The following is a 12,711-nucleotide window of genomic DNA, read 5'->3' as shown; positions in this document are numbered from 1 at the left end:
CACTGTTCCTCTCAGGTCAAGATTTTCTCCCTCTCTATGTTTACCGGGCCCCTGGGTATTTCGGCTGGAACAGTTTGTCATTACTTCCTCCAGGAAGCCTTCCTGGAATGCTCAGGGCAAGTTGAGCGCCGATGGTTCCTCTGCCTGGGCTCCTGCCAACCCAGATTGTAACTGTTTTCAGTTTTAACTCCCTCACTGGACTGGCAACCCCGCGGGGCACAAAACATTTGTTCATCTGTCTCCCTGGGTTTCTCTGTGCTTCTCATCTGTCTCTGAGTATCTGGTCTGCGAAATTTTCGGTGTCTCTGTCTGTCCGTCTCCATCTCTGGGTCCCTGAATGTCTTGGCGTCTGTGGTTTTCTGGGTTTGAGTCTTTTGGGGTCTCCGTTCCGAGATGCTGCCTAAGGGGTCTCTGTATCTCTGGGTCCCTATCTCTGTCTCTGTCCTCTGGGTCTCCTTGCCCTGCCAGGCTGGGCACTGCTCCTCTGGCCTGAGGGGGCCCCTGGGGGGGGTCCATCCTGCCCCGCCTGCCCACAGTGAGGCCAGGCTAGGGTAGGCCCCCGCCCAGCCCGCTGCCTGCTCCCTCCCTCCCTACCGCTTGCCTCACCACAGGGTTTGATGAATCAAACTCTTTGTCTGGGTGGGATCTCCCCCAGCCAGCTGGGCAGAGAGAGGGCTTCCCCTGCCGGAGCAGAGCAACATCAGCAGAGGCCCTCGGCTGGAGAGGTGAGGGGGCTGCAGGAGGGCAGCCAGAGGAGGGCCACGGGGGAAGGGCTGTGGGGGCCGCGATCCCTCAATCAATAGGCCTGTCCCGAGGCTCCGGCAGACTCCTTGGCATGACTTCCTGCCCAGAGAGGACCCGGTCAGCTGGCTTGATCCCGGGGGCTGGGAGCTGGGGCAGGGAAGGACCCCTTCTCTCGCCCCAAGCCGGGGAGCGGGGACATCTCCCTGCCCTTCTCCTGGGAGGGCCTAGCCTGATCTGGGTGGTGGCCCGCCTGCCAGTCCGTGACCCTCCCAGCCAGCTTGGCAGGGTGTGGGCACCACTCAGCGTTGAAGGCTGTAACTCTGGGCACGGGAGAGGAGGTTGGGTAACACCCAGGCAAGGACGTCTGGGCCCGTGTGTTTGTGTCTGGATCCTGGTGTGTGAGTGTGAATGGAACAGGAGTGAGAGCTCGAGTGGATACACAAGTATCTGATGGGTCGGCATGTGTGTCTGTGTGTGTGTATGAGAGAGAGAGAGAGAGTCTGTGTGAATGTATGTAGCTGGGTGAAAAGTGTGTGAATGTGAGAGCCTGTGGACGTGAAATGTCTGAGCGTATCTGTGAAAGTGTGTATGTCCGTGCGTGTCCTGGGAAGAAGGCGTGTGTGCAAGTCCACGGAACATACGTGTGTTTGTGTGACAGCGTAGGTACCTGTGTGTCTGAGCCTGGGTCAGCGAGAGCTGGAAGCGTGCGAGGCGGTTAAAAGCGCAGCCTCAGAAGCTACGCTGCCTGGCTTTGAGCCCTGGCTTCACCACATACCAAAGGACCTCTGTGCCTCGCTCTCCTCACCTATAAAATGGGGACGATAATAGCGACCGCTCAGGGTTGTTGTGCAAATGCAATAATGTATCCAAAGCACTTGGCCCGCCCTTCGGTAAGTGTCAAAGGAGTAGGAGCTTCAGCGCGAGCTATCGCCGTGCAGTCGGCTGTGTGGCTGGTACAGCTGTGGGTACACAAGGGTTTGTCCAGGCCTCCGAGACAAAGGTGGCTTGCTGGCCAGCCCTGCTGTTCCGTGCCCGCCTCTGATACCTTTTCCCCTACAGGTCCAGGTGGGTGGCAGAGCAAAGGAGGCATGGACTGTGGGCCACCTGCCACCCTCCAGTCCCACCTGGCCGGGCCACGTGGCACTGCCCGCCGCCCAGTAGCCGTGTGCCAGCAGGAGAGTCTGTCCTTTGCAGAGTTGCCCACCCTGCAGCCCCCGAGCCCTGTGTGTCTGGATCTCTTCCCCGTCGGCCCAGAGGAGCTGCAGGCTCCTGGCAGCCGCTGGTCCCTGGGGACCCCTGCTCCTCTCCAAGGGCTGCTATGGCCACCATCCCCAGGAGTCTCAGACAGCGAGATCTCCACCGGTGGGGGAATGCGGCCCAGCAGGGCTGGCAGCTGGCCACACTGTCCCAGTGCCCAGCCCCCAGCTCTGGAGGGACCCTGGAGTCCCCAGCACCCACAGCCACAGCGCCGGGCCAGCCACGGCTCAGAGAAGAAGTCAGCCTGTGAGTCACTCTGTGTGGTGGCCCAGTGGGGCAGATAGGGGAGAGGCTGGGTGGTTCTTTCGGGACTCTTAAGCCCCTGAGTTCTCCAAACAGGCAGGACAAGTGGTAGATTTTAGTGGTAAGGGAAGGAACTGGAGCTCAGGGAGGACAAGTGACTTGTCGGATGTTGCACAGCAAATGAGCGGCTGCCCTGGGCTCCTTGGCCCCTTGCCCACTGCAGTCAGGCACTGTGCTCTCTCTACCCCTCTTGCTGATCCCATTTTTTTTTGGGGGGGGGACCACATCCTGGCAAAAACATTGGCCTTTCCCTGAGGCGTGTCCTTCAGACGCTCAGGGCCACAGGGTAGCAGAAGGCAGGAGTAGAGAGAGCGCCCAGTGGATGGATGCCAGCCTGTGCTCTCACCCCACTTGCCTGCAGGGCGCAAGATGCGGGTGTACCAGCGTGAAGAGCTCCCTGGCAGCCCTGAGGCCCATGCCGTCTTCCTGGAGCCTGGCCAGGCAGCAGAGCAAGCCCTGAGCACAGAGGAGCCTAGGCCCCTGGAGCTGTCTGGGCCCTCCCGGTTAGGCCTGGAGGGGCCTGAGCGGAGGCGCTTCTCGGCCTCTGAATTGATGACCCGGCTGCACTCTTCCCTGCGCCTGGGGCGGAATTCAGCAGCCAGGGTGCCGACCCCAGGGTCAGGCACTGGAGCAGCTCGGGAAGGTACCAGCTTCTCCCCTGGGCCCTAAGAGCAGGCCATGAGCCAGATGCAGCAGGGGCCCCGGCCCACACCTGAGACTGGGTGCTGGACAGCTGGAGGATGGCACCCCAGGTGCCCAGCGCCATTCTTGGAGCCACCCGCCCTCAGCTCTCGCTCTCTCCAGGGAAGGCGTCCGGAAGGGAGTCGCGCGGTGTAGAGACGAGGGCGGACGGTACGGCGATGCCAGCCCCTGTTGAGCTGAGCGGCGGCCATAGCGGCTGGCCCGAGCCCAGGTACCATCTCCTACTTCGAGCTCGGCCCGAGGAGGGGTGCAGGCGAAGAAGGGCCCTGACACCGTCCCTTTCTTAGGCTGGACGCGCAGGAAGAGCTGGCTCTGGGTTCCAGGAGCGCCAGCGAGCGGCGCCAGTCCCGGTTTCTCCTTAACAGTACGTGGGAGGAAGGGCTGGGGGCCCGGGGGGTTGGGGGAGTTCGGAGGTTGGGATCTTGCGAGAGAGGGAGGGAAATGAATGTCAGCAGCAAGCACGCGGCGGCTGGCACGCGGGGGGCGCGCCAGCCGCGTTGACGGAACGGATGAGGGAGGGAGGGAGGGAGTGCGTGCGCGAGGCCACCGTGTCCCGCGACCCGAACCTTCCGAAAGGCGCGCTTAGGGAGGCGGGCTCTCGGGGAGCCGGGCGGGAGCCGGGCGGGGCAGGCGGGCGCCCCACGGCCCTCCCCCGCCCCTCTCCCCGCCCAGCGGTCCTCTACCAGGAATACAGCGACGTGGCCAGCGCCCGCGAACTGCGGCGGCAGCAGCGCGAGGAGGAGGGCCCGGGGGACGAGGCGGAGGGCGCGGAGGAGGGGCCCGGGCCGCCGCGCGCCAACCTCTCCCCGAGCAGCTCCTTCCGGGCGCAGCGCTCGGCGCGAGGCTCCACCTTCTCGCTGTGGCAGGACATCCCCGACGTGCGCGGCAGCGGCGTCCTGGCCACGCTGAGCCTGCGCGACTGCAAGCTGCAGGAGGTGGGCGCCGGGGGTCGGCGGGGCGGGGTGGGCGGGGCTGCCCGCCGGGGAGGTGGCGCTGGGGCCCGCGGGGGGCGGGGCCGGGAGGACGCGGTCCCGGGACTCGGCGGGGCCCTGGGGTACCCGGCCAGTGGGGCTGCGACCGGCGGGAGGTGGGCAGGGGCCTCAGCGGGGAAGGCGGGGCCACAAGGGGGCGGGGCCGACGGGACCGTCCATGGGAAAGGTGGGTGCCGGGGGACCTGACAGGGTGGGCTGGCTGCCGGCGGGCTGGGAGCGGGGCGGGAGGCGAGGGCGGCAGCCGGACGAAGGGGTGGGGTGAGGGGCGGAGTCAGGCCGGGCGGGCCGAGGTGGGATCGAGAAAGCGAGGACAGGGGAGGGGCAGAGCCCTCGGGAGGGAAAACGCGTGGTGCGCGAGCGACTCAGCTGGCCTGGGACCGGGGGCGGGGCTAAACGCAGGGCTCCCCGCGGAGGGGCGGGGCCACTAGGGCCCGGCCCAATGGGTGGAGCCAGGGACTCAGTCGAGGTCTTCGGTTAGGTTTGAACAATTGCGCACGGCTGGAGGTGGGTCCCCTGAACCCGCCTGCCCCCAGGTATTCGGAGGTGGGGCTAGGAAAGGGGCGGGGACACGAGGATGCGGCGTCTAACGCGCTGGTGGCCAGGGCTGGCGCAGCCGGGGGTGGGGGGTGAAGGGGCAAGGAGGGGGAGGAGGGCGGGAGGGAAGTGAGGTCAGGGATGGGCCGTTCCGGCTCTTTCAACCCCGCGTCCACCCACACTCAGGCCAAGTTTGAGCTGATCACGTCCGAGGCCTCATACATCCACAGCCTGTCGGTGGCCGTGGGCCACTTCTTGGGCTCTGCTGAACTGAGCGAATGTCTAGGGGTGCAAGACAAGCAGTGGCTCTTCTCCAAACTGCCTGAGGTCAAGAGCACCAGCGAGAGGTGAGGGAGTGGTCCGGTCAGGGGTGTTGCGGGGGCGGCGGAGGGGGGGCCCAGGTCTGGCTCTCTCCTTGGCCCTGACCCTGACCCCTCGCCGGACCCCTCAGGTTCCTGCAGGACCTGGAGCAGCGGCTAGAGGCCGATGTCCTGCGCTTCAGCGTGTGCGACATTGTGTTGCGCCACTGCCCAGCCTTCCGCCGAGTCTACCTGCCCTACGTCACCAACCAGGCCTACCAGGAGCGCACCTACCAGCGCCTGCTGTAGGGCGGCAGGCTCTGAAGGGCGGGGGAGGAGGCGGGGAGGGGGGAAGGAGGGAGGGTAAGAGGGGGGTCTTAGGCAGGAGAGGGTACAGAGGACTGGGTGAGGAAGGGTGACCTGGGAGGGGAGCAGGTCCTGAACAGGCCTCTCTGTCGAGGATGAGGTTAGATCCAAGCGCCAGAGGCAGGAGGGATGTGCTGAGAAGGCACCTGAAAAACCAAGGTGGTGGCTGGGGTCATGGATCCTGGCCGTTCGTGGGACCGAGAACCCATCCGTGACTCCAACCCCCTCCCCATCTTTCAGTCTGGAGAATCCCAAGTTCCCTGGCATACTGGCTCGCCTGGAGGAGTCTCCCGTATGCCAGCGTCTGCCCCTCACCTCCTTCCTCATCCTGCCATTTCAGAGGATCACCCGCCTCAAGATGCTCGTGGAGGTACCTAGAGGGCTACAGCGAGGGCCGCGTGAGGAAAATGGTGCTGTGCCCTCCACAGCCCCTCCGGGTACCCACGGGTGGGCAGGGTTATAGGTGGAGGTCATGGCCTGCCTCACTGCACCGACCCCACCCTCCAGAACATCCTGAAGAGGACAGCACAGGGCTCAGAAGATGAAGATGTGGCCACCAAAGCCTTCAATGCGCTCAAGGAGGTGAGCTCAGCTCCCGAGGGCCTCCCCCAAACACCCGCATATCTCTGAATGAGCCCCCCGCCATCAGAGCTTCTGGTCCCCAGGAGGGAGTCTGAGGCTAGGCTCTGGGAGCCCGGGTTAGGTGGGTGGGGGGGCTGCAGGTGACCCACCCACGGCCTCCCCAGCTGGTGCAAGAGTGCAATGCCAGTGTGCAGTCCATGAAGAGGACAGAGGAGCTCATCCACCTGAGCAAGAAGATCCACTTTGAGGGCAAGGTTCGTGTCCGCAGCTGGGGGGATGGGGTCCACAAAGGGGCAAGTCTTGTTCCCTTCCCCCCTGGGCACTGGGAGCCAGTTCATCACTGCCCACCCCCTCCCATTCCCTGTTCTGTGCTCTTTGCCCTGCTGTCCTGGGCCTGACCTGCCCTCCCCCTTGCCTCTTCCTTCCTTTCAGATCTTCCCACTGATCTCTCAGGCCCGCTGGCTGGTTCGGCACGGGGAGCTGGTGGAACTGGCACCGCTGCCCGCGGCACCCCCTGCCAAGCTGAAGCTGTCCAGCAAGGCAGTCTACCTGCACCTCTTCAATGACTGCTTGCTGCTCTCCCGGCGGAAGGAGTGAGTCTGGGCAGGGTGGGGGGAAGGAGACTGGAGCCAGGCTCCCTTCTTGCCCACCAGTGGGCTCACAACCACGGCCACCATTGGGCTCAAGAACCACAGGTCAGACTGGGCTGCCCAGGCACCCCGAGCCTTGCAGACTCCCCCAGGAAAGGCAGAGATGTGAGGCAAGTCCATTCCATTTTCCAGACCTAAGAGCCAAGGGCTGGACTGTATGTGGAGGACTGGACGCTACTCTGAACCTAAGCCAAGTAGAGCAGAGATTAAGAGCTCGATCCTGGAGCCCCCGCTCCGCCCCGAGTCTTGATGGTGATGGCCAACATTCGCTGAGTCTGTGCCAGGCATGCTGTGGGGATTATTCTCTGTACTTCTTTAAACATCTCCCTGGAAAGTAGGCTCCCTTATTATTCTCAAGATCGCGTAGCTAGTGAAGTGCAGGAGCCAGGAGGCCGGGTCCGTCTGATGTCGGATCCCGGGCTCTTAACCGTTGTATTATCCTGTCTTCCATCTGTAAGACAGAGACTACCAGGTAGGGAGATTCAGTGTCGTAATAATACGTGGAAAGGCCATAGCACAGTACCTGGCACATGGTGAACGCTCAGCATTAGCTGTGAGTGGTAAGTTTGGGATGAGTGAGAAGACTTTCCGAGGGAGGTATGCCTTAAGGCTGGATGCGATGAAGAATGGACTCCTTGCACTATGGGCAGGGTTCGTTCCTGATTCATTCATTCACTCATTCATTCAGATGTCCCCGAACCCCTATTCTCTCCCGGGCCCTTTTGGGTGCCAGGGACATAAAGCTGAATGAGACTCGTTTTCTGCTTACAGGAGCTCTCAGAACAATTCAAATACATCCTGGTAACCACCTGGTTAGGGTTTTGATGGAAAGCATCCCCTGGCCTGGGGTGAGAATCAGTAAAGCTTCAAAGAGGAAGGGACACCTGAGCTGGGTTTTGAAGCATAAATAGGACTTTGCCAGGTAGAGGAGGAGTTTGGGAGGATATATAGCAAAGTCACAGTGAGGCGTAACGGCAGATTGTGTTCAGGGGATGATGAAGCCTGCTCTGGCTGGGTTTGCAGAGGGGAAGGGCAGGAGAAGGAAGCTGGGGTGTTGAAAGTCATAGTGCAGAGGTTGGGCGTCCTGAGGGCCATGGGGAGTGTGGAGAGTGAAACAGATGAGTGACATCTTACTCCCGGCCAATTTGGGGGATGGACTGGAAGGGGAGAGACCAGAAGCTGTGGCAGTTGTCCCCAGGTGACAATAGATGCTTCGGAACTGGTGGGGGGGGGTGGGGCTTGTGGTAAGTGGATTCCAGGAACAATAGGGAGTTAGATAGGATGGAGATGCTGGCTGGGTGTGCAGGGAGAGGGAGGGAAGAGGCAGGGAGAGGGAGGCAAGGGGCGCGAATGACGGTTGAGTTTCCCCCTGGGCACCCTGAAGGAGTATTTCCCCGGAATGGGGAACAGTGAAACGATCCGGTTTGGAGCGAGGCATACTGACTTCGGTTTCGATGGGTTGAGAAGAAGGAATCCGTGGGACATCCTTGACCCACCCACCTGCCCCTTCTTCCCACGAGTGTTTGTTGAGCCCACACTGTGGGCCAGGCAGGGCGAAGCACTGGGATAGAGTGGGGCAAACAAGAGACAAAGTTCAGGTTCTACACCAGTGAGAGAGGCAGACCCTACACAGGGCAGGGTCTCCTCCGAGTGGCTGTCCGTGGGCTCTTTAGAACAGGGACCCACGGGAGAGGCGCAGAGAGAACTTGGACGCTCGCCTGGGGCAGCGACCGGCTTTTGTCACCTCCACTTCCGTCAGGGAGCCGGCAGGAACGGGGTCCCCGTTCCCCGTGGGGACGGTGCTGGCTGTCGGGGAGGTGATGTCTTGCACAGCCAAGTTTCCTTGGGGAGGGAGCCGGAGTTCTCCTTCGGATCAGAACTCACCTGTCCTGAGGGTGGGGCTGGGAGGCTGGGGATGAGCCAGGCTGACCTCACCTCCCCGGGGCCCTGCAGGCTGGGGAAATTCGCCGTGTTCGTCCATGCCAAGATGGCCGAGCTCCAGGTGAAGGATCTGAGCCTCAAGCTCCAGGGCATCCCCGGCCACGTGTTCCTCCTGCAGCTCCTCCACGGGCAACACGCGAAGCACCAGTTCCTGCTGAGGGCCCGGACGGAGTGAGTGGGCCTGGGTGTGGGGAGAGAGGACCCCTGGGAGGGCACGAGGCCTTTGACCTCTGGCTGCGGGACGGTGGCCTGAGGCAGGACACGGGCGGAGCTGGCGTCCGGGGTGGGGGGGCTTGTGGGCCCGCTCTGTCCTTAGGCTCAGAGCTGGGTGGGGCACAGGCTTGGGGACAGGGCTCTGGGGTGGGTCCTGAGTCTGGACATCATACCCGATTCTCCCAGCCCTGTTTCGCCACTCTGGCCCTGGGAGATTGCACTTTGCGCCTTGTGACAGCTCCGCCTCCCCCTCCCTAGAAGTGAGAAGCGGCGGTGGATCTCGGCCATGTGCCCCCCCAGCTCCCGGGAGGACAAGGAGGTCTTCAGCGAAGGCCAAGGTAGCAGCCCGCTGCACCCCCCCCCCCCGCCCCCCGCCATCCCCCACTTCTAGGCCCACATCCCCCGGGGCTGGGTCCTTCCCTTTCCTCCAGCCCTGGTGCCATGTTGCCCGCAGGCCCAGCAGGGAGAGAGATCAGCTGACCCCGGGGCAGTGGGGGCGGCTGTGCAGAACCTTGAAGGAGGGGCGGGTTTTACAGGCGACAGGCCGACCTCCTCTCCCCCCCTCCCATCTCACCCCTACAGAAACCCACTTTACAAGCTAGAAAACAGGTTCAGAGGGGTAGAGTGACCTGTCCGAGTAGGTGGCGGAGCTGAGACGGGAACCCGGGTCTGTCTCCGTCTCTGCCCTAGTTGTAAAGAGGACAGGAACCGGCATGGCCAGGGGGTGGGGGGTGACGCAGAGGCTTCTCTCTGGGGTGTGAATGAGGCTGGTCAGCCAGAGTGCTGCCCAATCACAGAGGATCTTGAGGGAGCAGATACCAGGCAGCTACTGAAGGCTTTTGAGCAGGGGAGTTAGGGCTGAGCTAAGGAAGGGAGTGGAAGGGAACTCATTCCTACCCATACCTGCCATGTGTCAGGCCTGGTATTAGGGGCTTTTATATGCATTTACTTTACTTAATCCTCATGACAAGCCTGTTAAGTAGACTCTTCCCCCCCCCTGCGCCCTCCCACATCTGAGAAAACAGGCTCAGAAATGTTAAGTAATTTGCCCAAGGTCAGGTAGCCCATGGGTAGCGGAGCTGGGATTCAAGCCAGGTCTGGCCCCAAAGTCTGTGGTTTTCCCAATACTGCCAGCCTGCCTGCTGTGGTAGAAGGAGCCTAGGGCCTAGACTGAAGCCGGTTCTCTGGGTTGGGCTAGGAGTCCTGTTTGGGCTGTGGGGTGAGCTTCCCACAGCTTCCAGACAGTTGGTCAGGGAAAGCCCCTGAAGGATGAAGAGGGGCGGCCATGAAAAGATCTGGGGAAAAGCACTCCTGGGAGGAGAAGCAGCCAGTGCAAAGGCCCTGAGGCAGAAGGGAGTTCAGAATATTTGGGGAACAGCAGGGCAGCCGGTGTCGCTGAGCTTCATGAGCAAGGGGGAGAGGGGAGGAGGAGAGGAGGGGAGGCTAGCAAGAAGGCAATGCCATCCCATGCACGGCTTTGGAGGCTTGGGGAGGACTCTGGATTTTATCTTATTCGAAGAGGACTGGGAAGCCCTGGAGGGTTGTAACTGGGGGAGTGATGTGACTTGAAACCCAGTTGAGAAGGATGGATTAGAGAGAGCCCCAGAGAAGTAACAGGGGCCTATGAAGGGGCCATTACCGTTTTGTGGGGGGGGGGGGGGTATCTGGGGGCAGTTGGACATCGGCCTGGAGGTCAGCATCAAGGTGTCAGATTGAGCTGGGGAGGCGAGAGCCCTGGGCACAGAAGCAATAAGCGAAGCCGGGAGGGGCTGGATTCACCTAGGGCTTGTGTTTCGGGTAAGAGAGGAGAGTGGCCAGGGCGGGCAGAGGGAGGTGCAGAGGAAATGAAGCCGCAGTGGCCACCCCTCCTACCCCTTTGCTTCCTCCTCCTACCCCTCCCTGCCCCCTCTTACATTCCCCTGGGGGCTCCCTCACTCTCCCCTGGGCTGTCAGACCGCCCCCAGGTTCAGTGTGTCAGGACATACAAGGCACTGCAGCCAGATGAGCTGACCCTGGAAAAGACTGACATCCTGGCAGTGAGGACCCAAACCAGCGACGGTGAGAAGGGCCTCCTGGGAAGGCCTCCCTGATGGGGCTTGGGTGGGTAGGAGGTCGCTAGATGGCTAAGATATCACAGGAGAAGCTTGTGCAAGTGTTGATCAACCACAGCATGCATGAATCAAGTTAGACAAGAGGAGGAACTTCCTGCTCACAAAGGTGTAGGATTTGGAGTGACTGATGGGGGGAGAGTGGGAAATACCCTTCGTAGAGGATGTCGGGAAAAACAGGTCAGAAGTTCATCTGCAAGGCTGCCAGAGGCAGGGTCCTTCCTGGAGCTGGGAGATGCTGGGATGATGTCACCTCGGCCCCGGGGGTGCAGACAAGGCTTGCATCAGGGCCTAGGCGTTCCCTTGCAGACCTGGCCCTGGTGTCCCTTCGATGCCACTCACGGATGCTGCTCCTGGCCTGTGTGCCTGTAGGCTGGCTGGAGGGGGTCCGCCTGGCAGATGGTGAGAAGGGGTGGGTGCCCCAGGCCTACGTGGAAGAGATCAGCAGCCTCAGTGCCCGCCTTCGAAACCTCCGGGAGAATAAGCGGATCACAAGTGCCACCAGCAAAGTGGGGGAGCCCCCCGTGTGATGGGCAGCCGTGGCCTGGGGCATCGTGCCCGCCTCCTGGACAGGTCTGGAGGGACCTGTTGTGTCCCATGCCCCAGGCCATCGCGGCTGCGCCTTGGCCTGGCATCGAGAGCATAGCCTGTCTTCGTGTTCCTTAAAGCCCACGCTTTGGGGCCAATGCCGGTTTCTTCCTCTGGCATAGGGACTGCACAGGTGACATATGGCAAGGACTTGGGGCCCCCTCCCTTCACCCTGCCAGACTCTTAGTCCCTCTGGCAGGGGCCTGGCTCTGGTGCTGTTGGGTGCTGGGACTTGTATGTATATATGTATATATTATCTGGGATCTTCTGGCCACAGCCTGCATGGGCCCTGGTTGCTGTGGCTTTTCTGTAAATAAACTCCCATGATGCCTTTGCTTGGAGTCTGTGAGCTGTCTGATGCTGCCCCCACCCCCCCACCCCTTGCCCCACTTCCCCAACTAAAGGTCGGGGGGGGGGGGGCGGTCTCTGGCTGCGTCTCAGTGGGGATTTGTCTTTCCATAGAGTTCACATCTTTTTAAAATTTTTTTTAACATTTATTCATTTTTGAGAGACAGAGAGAAACAGAGCGCGAATGGGGGAGAGGCAGAGAGAGAGGGGGACACAGAGTCCGAAGCAGGCTGCAGGCTCCGAGCTGTCAGCACAGAGCCCGACACGGGGCTCAAACCCACGGACTGTGAGATCATGACCTGAGCCAAAGTCAGGTGCTTAACCGACTGAGCCACCCAGGAGCCCCCATAGAGTTCACCTCTTAACCAGAGGAGGGTGACAGCAGGGCTGTGGATGAATTAGACTACTTTTGACTGCAATTGACAAAATTTCAGATTCAAATAGGCTTAGAGATTAAAGAAAATTTATTAGTTCTTGTGTTTGTTTCTTATAGCTTTCTGTAACAAATGATCACAAGTTAGGTGACTTAAAACAACAGAAATTTATGCTCTGACTGTCCTGGAGGCTAGAGATCTGAAGTTGGTGTCATTGGGCCAAAATCCAGGTGTTGGCAGGGCTGTCCCCTGTCCTGCAGTGGGTGTGTGCTCCAGGGGAGAATTGTCCCTTGTCTGTTCCAGCTCTGGTGGGTACCAGCTTTCCTTGGCTTGTGGCCACATCGCTCCAGTCTCTGCCTCTGTGGTCACATTGCCTTCTCCTCTGTGTGTTTCTGTCAAATCTCCCTCTGCCTCCCAAGTATAAGGATACATGTGATTGCGTTTGGGGTCCGCCCAGATAATCTATCTCATAATCCTTAACTCAAATCTCACCTGAAAAATCTATCCCCCACCTTGTGGGGCACCTTGGTGACTCGGTTGATTAAGCATCTGACTTGAGCTCAGGTCGTGATCTCACGGTTCCTGAGTTTGAGCCTGCATTGGGCTCTCTGCTGTAAGCACAGAGCCCACTTTGGATCCTCTCTCTCTGCCTCTCCCCTGCTCTCTCTCTCTCTCTCTCTCTCTCAGAAATAAATAAAAATTAAAAAAAA

At 60.9% G+C, this 12,711-nt stretch overlaps 1 protein-coding gene across 1 annotated transcript; it reads left to right on the top strand.

Moving 5' to 3' along the window:
• Nucleotides 1-1,832: 1,832 nt before the first annotated feature.
• On the top strand, nucleotides 1,833-11,620 carry ARHGEF19 (Rho guanine nucleotide exchange factor 19). The gene is made up of 15 exons (XM_042952792.1): nucleotides 1,833-2,247; nucleotides 2,666-2,947; nucleotides 3,109-3,217; nucleotides 3,294-3,370; nucleotides 3,679-3,941; nucleotides 4,719-4,879; nucleotides 4,984-5,136; nucleotides 5,438-5,567; nucleotides 5,705-5,779; nucleotides 5,944-6,033; nucleotides 6,212-6,372; nucleotides 8,383-8,541; nucleotides 8,842-8,921; nucleotides 10,537-10,641; nucleotides 11,064-11,620. The coding sequence occupies exons 1-15, from the start codon at nucleotides 1,833-1,835 to the stop codon at nucleotides 11,219-11,221; spliced, it is 2,418 nt and encodes an 805-aa protein (XP_042808726.1). The 3' UTR covers nucleotides 11,222-11,620.
• The last annotated feature ends 1,091 nt before the right edge of the window (nucleotides 11,621-12,711 follow it).

This window comes from Panthera leo, chromosome C1 (assembly GCF_018350215.1).
Source record: "Panthera leo isolate Ple1 chromosome C1, P.leo_Ple1_pat1.1, whole genome shotgun sequence".
NCBI classification, from domain to species: Eukaryota; Metazoa; Chordata; class Mammalia; order Carnivora; family Felidae; genus Panthera; species Panthera leo.
This window is presented reverse-complemented; position numbering and strand designations above follow the sequence as displayed.

What these genes read in the sequence shown, in the direction of transcription:
- ARHGEF19 (XM_042952792.1), top strand. Translation starts at nt 1,833, where the DNA reads ATGGACTGTGGGCCACCTGCCACCCTCCAGTCCCACCTGGCCGGGCCA. An exon ending in CTCAGAGAAGAAGTCAGCCT is followed by an intron (nt 2,248 to 2,665) that starts GTGAGTCACTCT and finishes ACTTGCCTGCAG; the next exon opens with GGCGCAAGATGCGGGTGTAC. An exon ending in GCGACTGCAAGCTGCAGGAG is followed by an intron (nt 3,942 to 4,718) that starts GTGGGCGCCGGG and finishes ACCCACACTCAG; the next exon opens with GCCAAGTTTGAGCTGATCAC.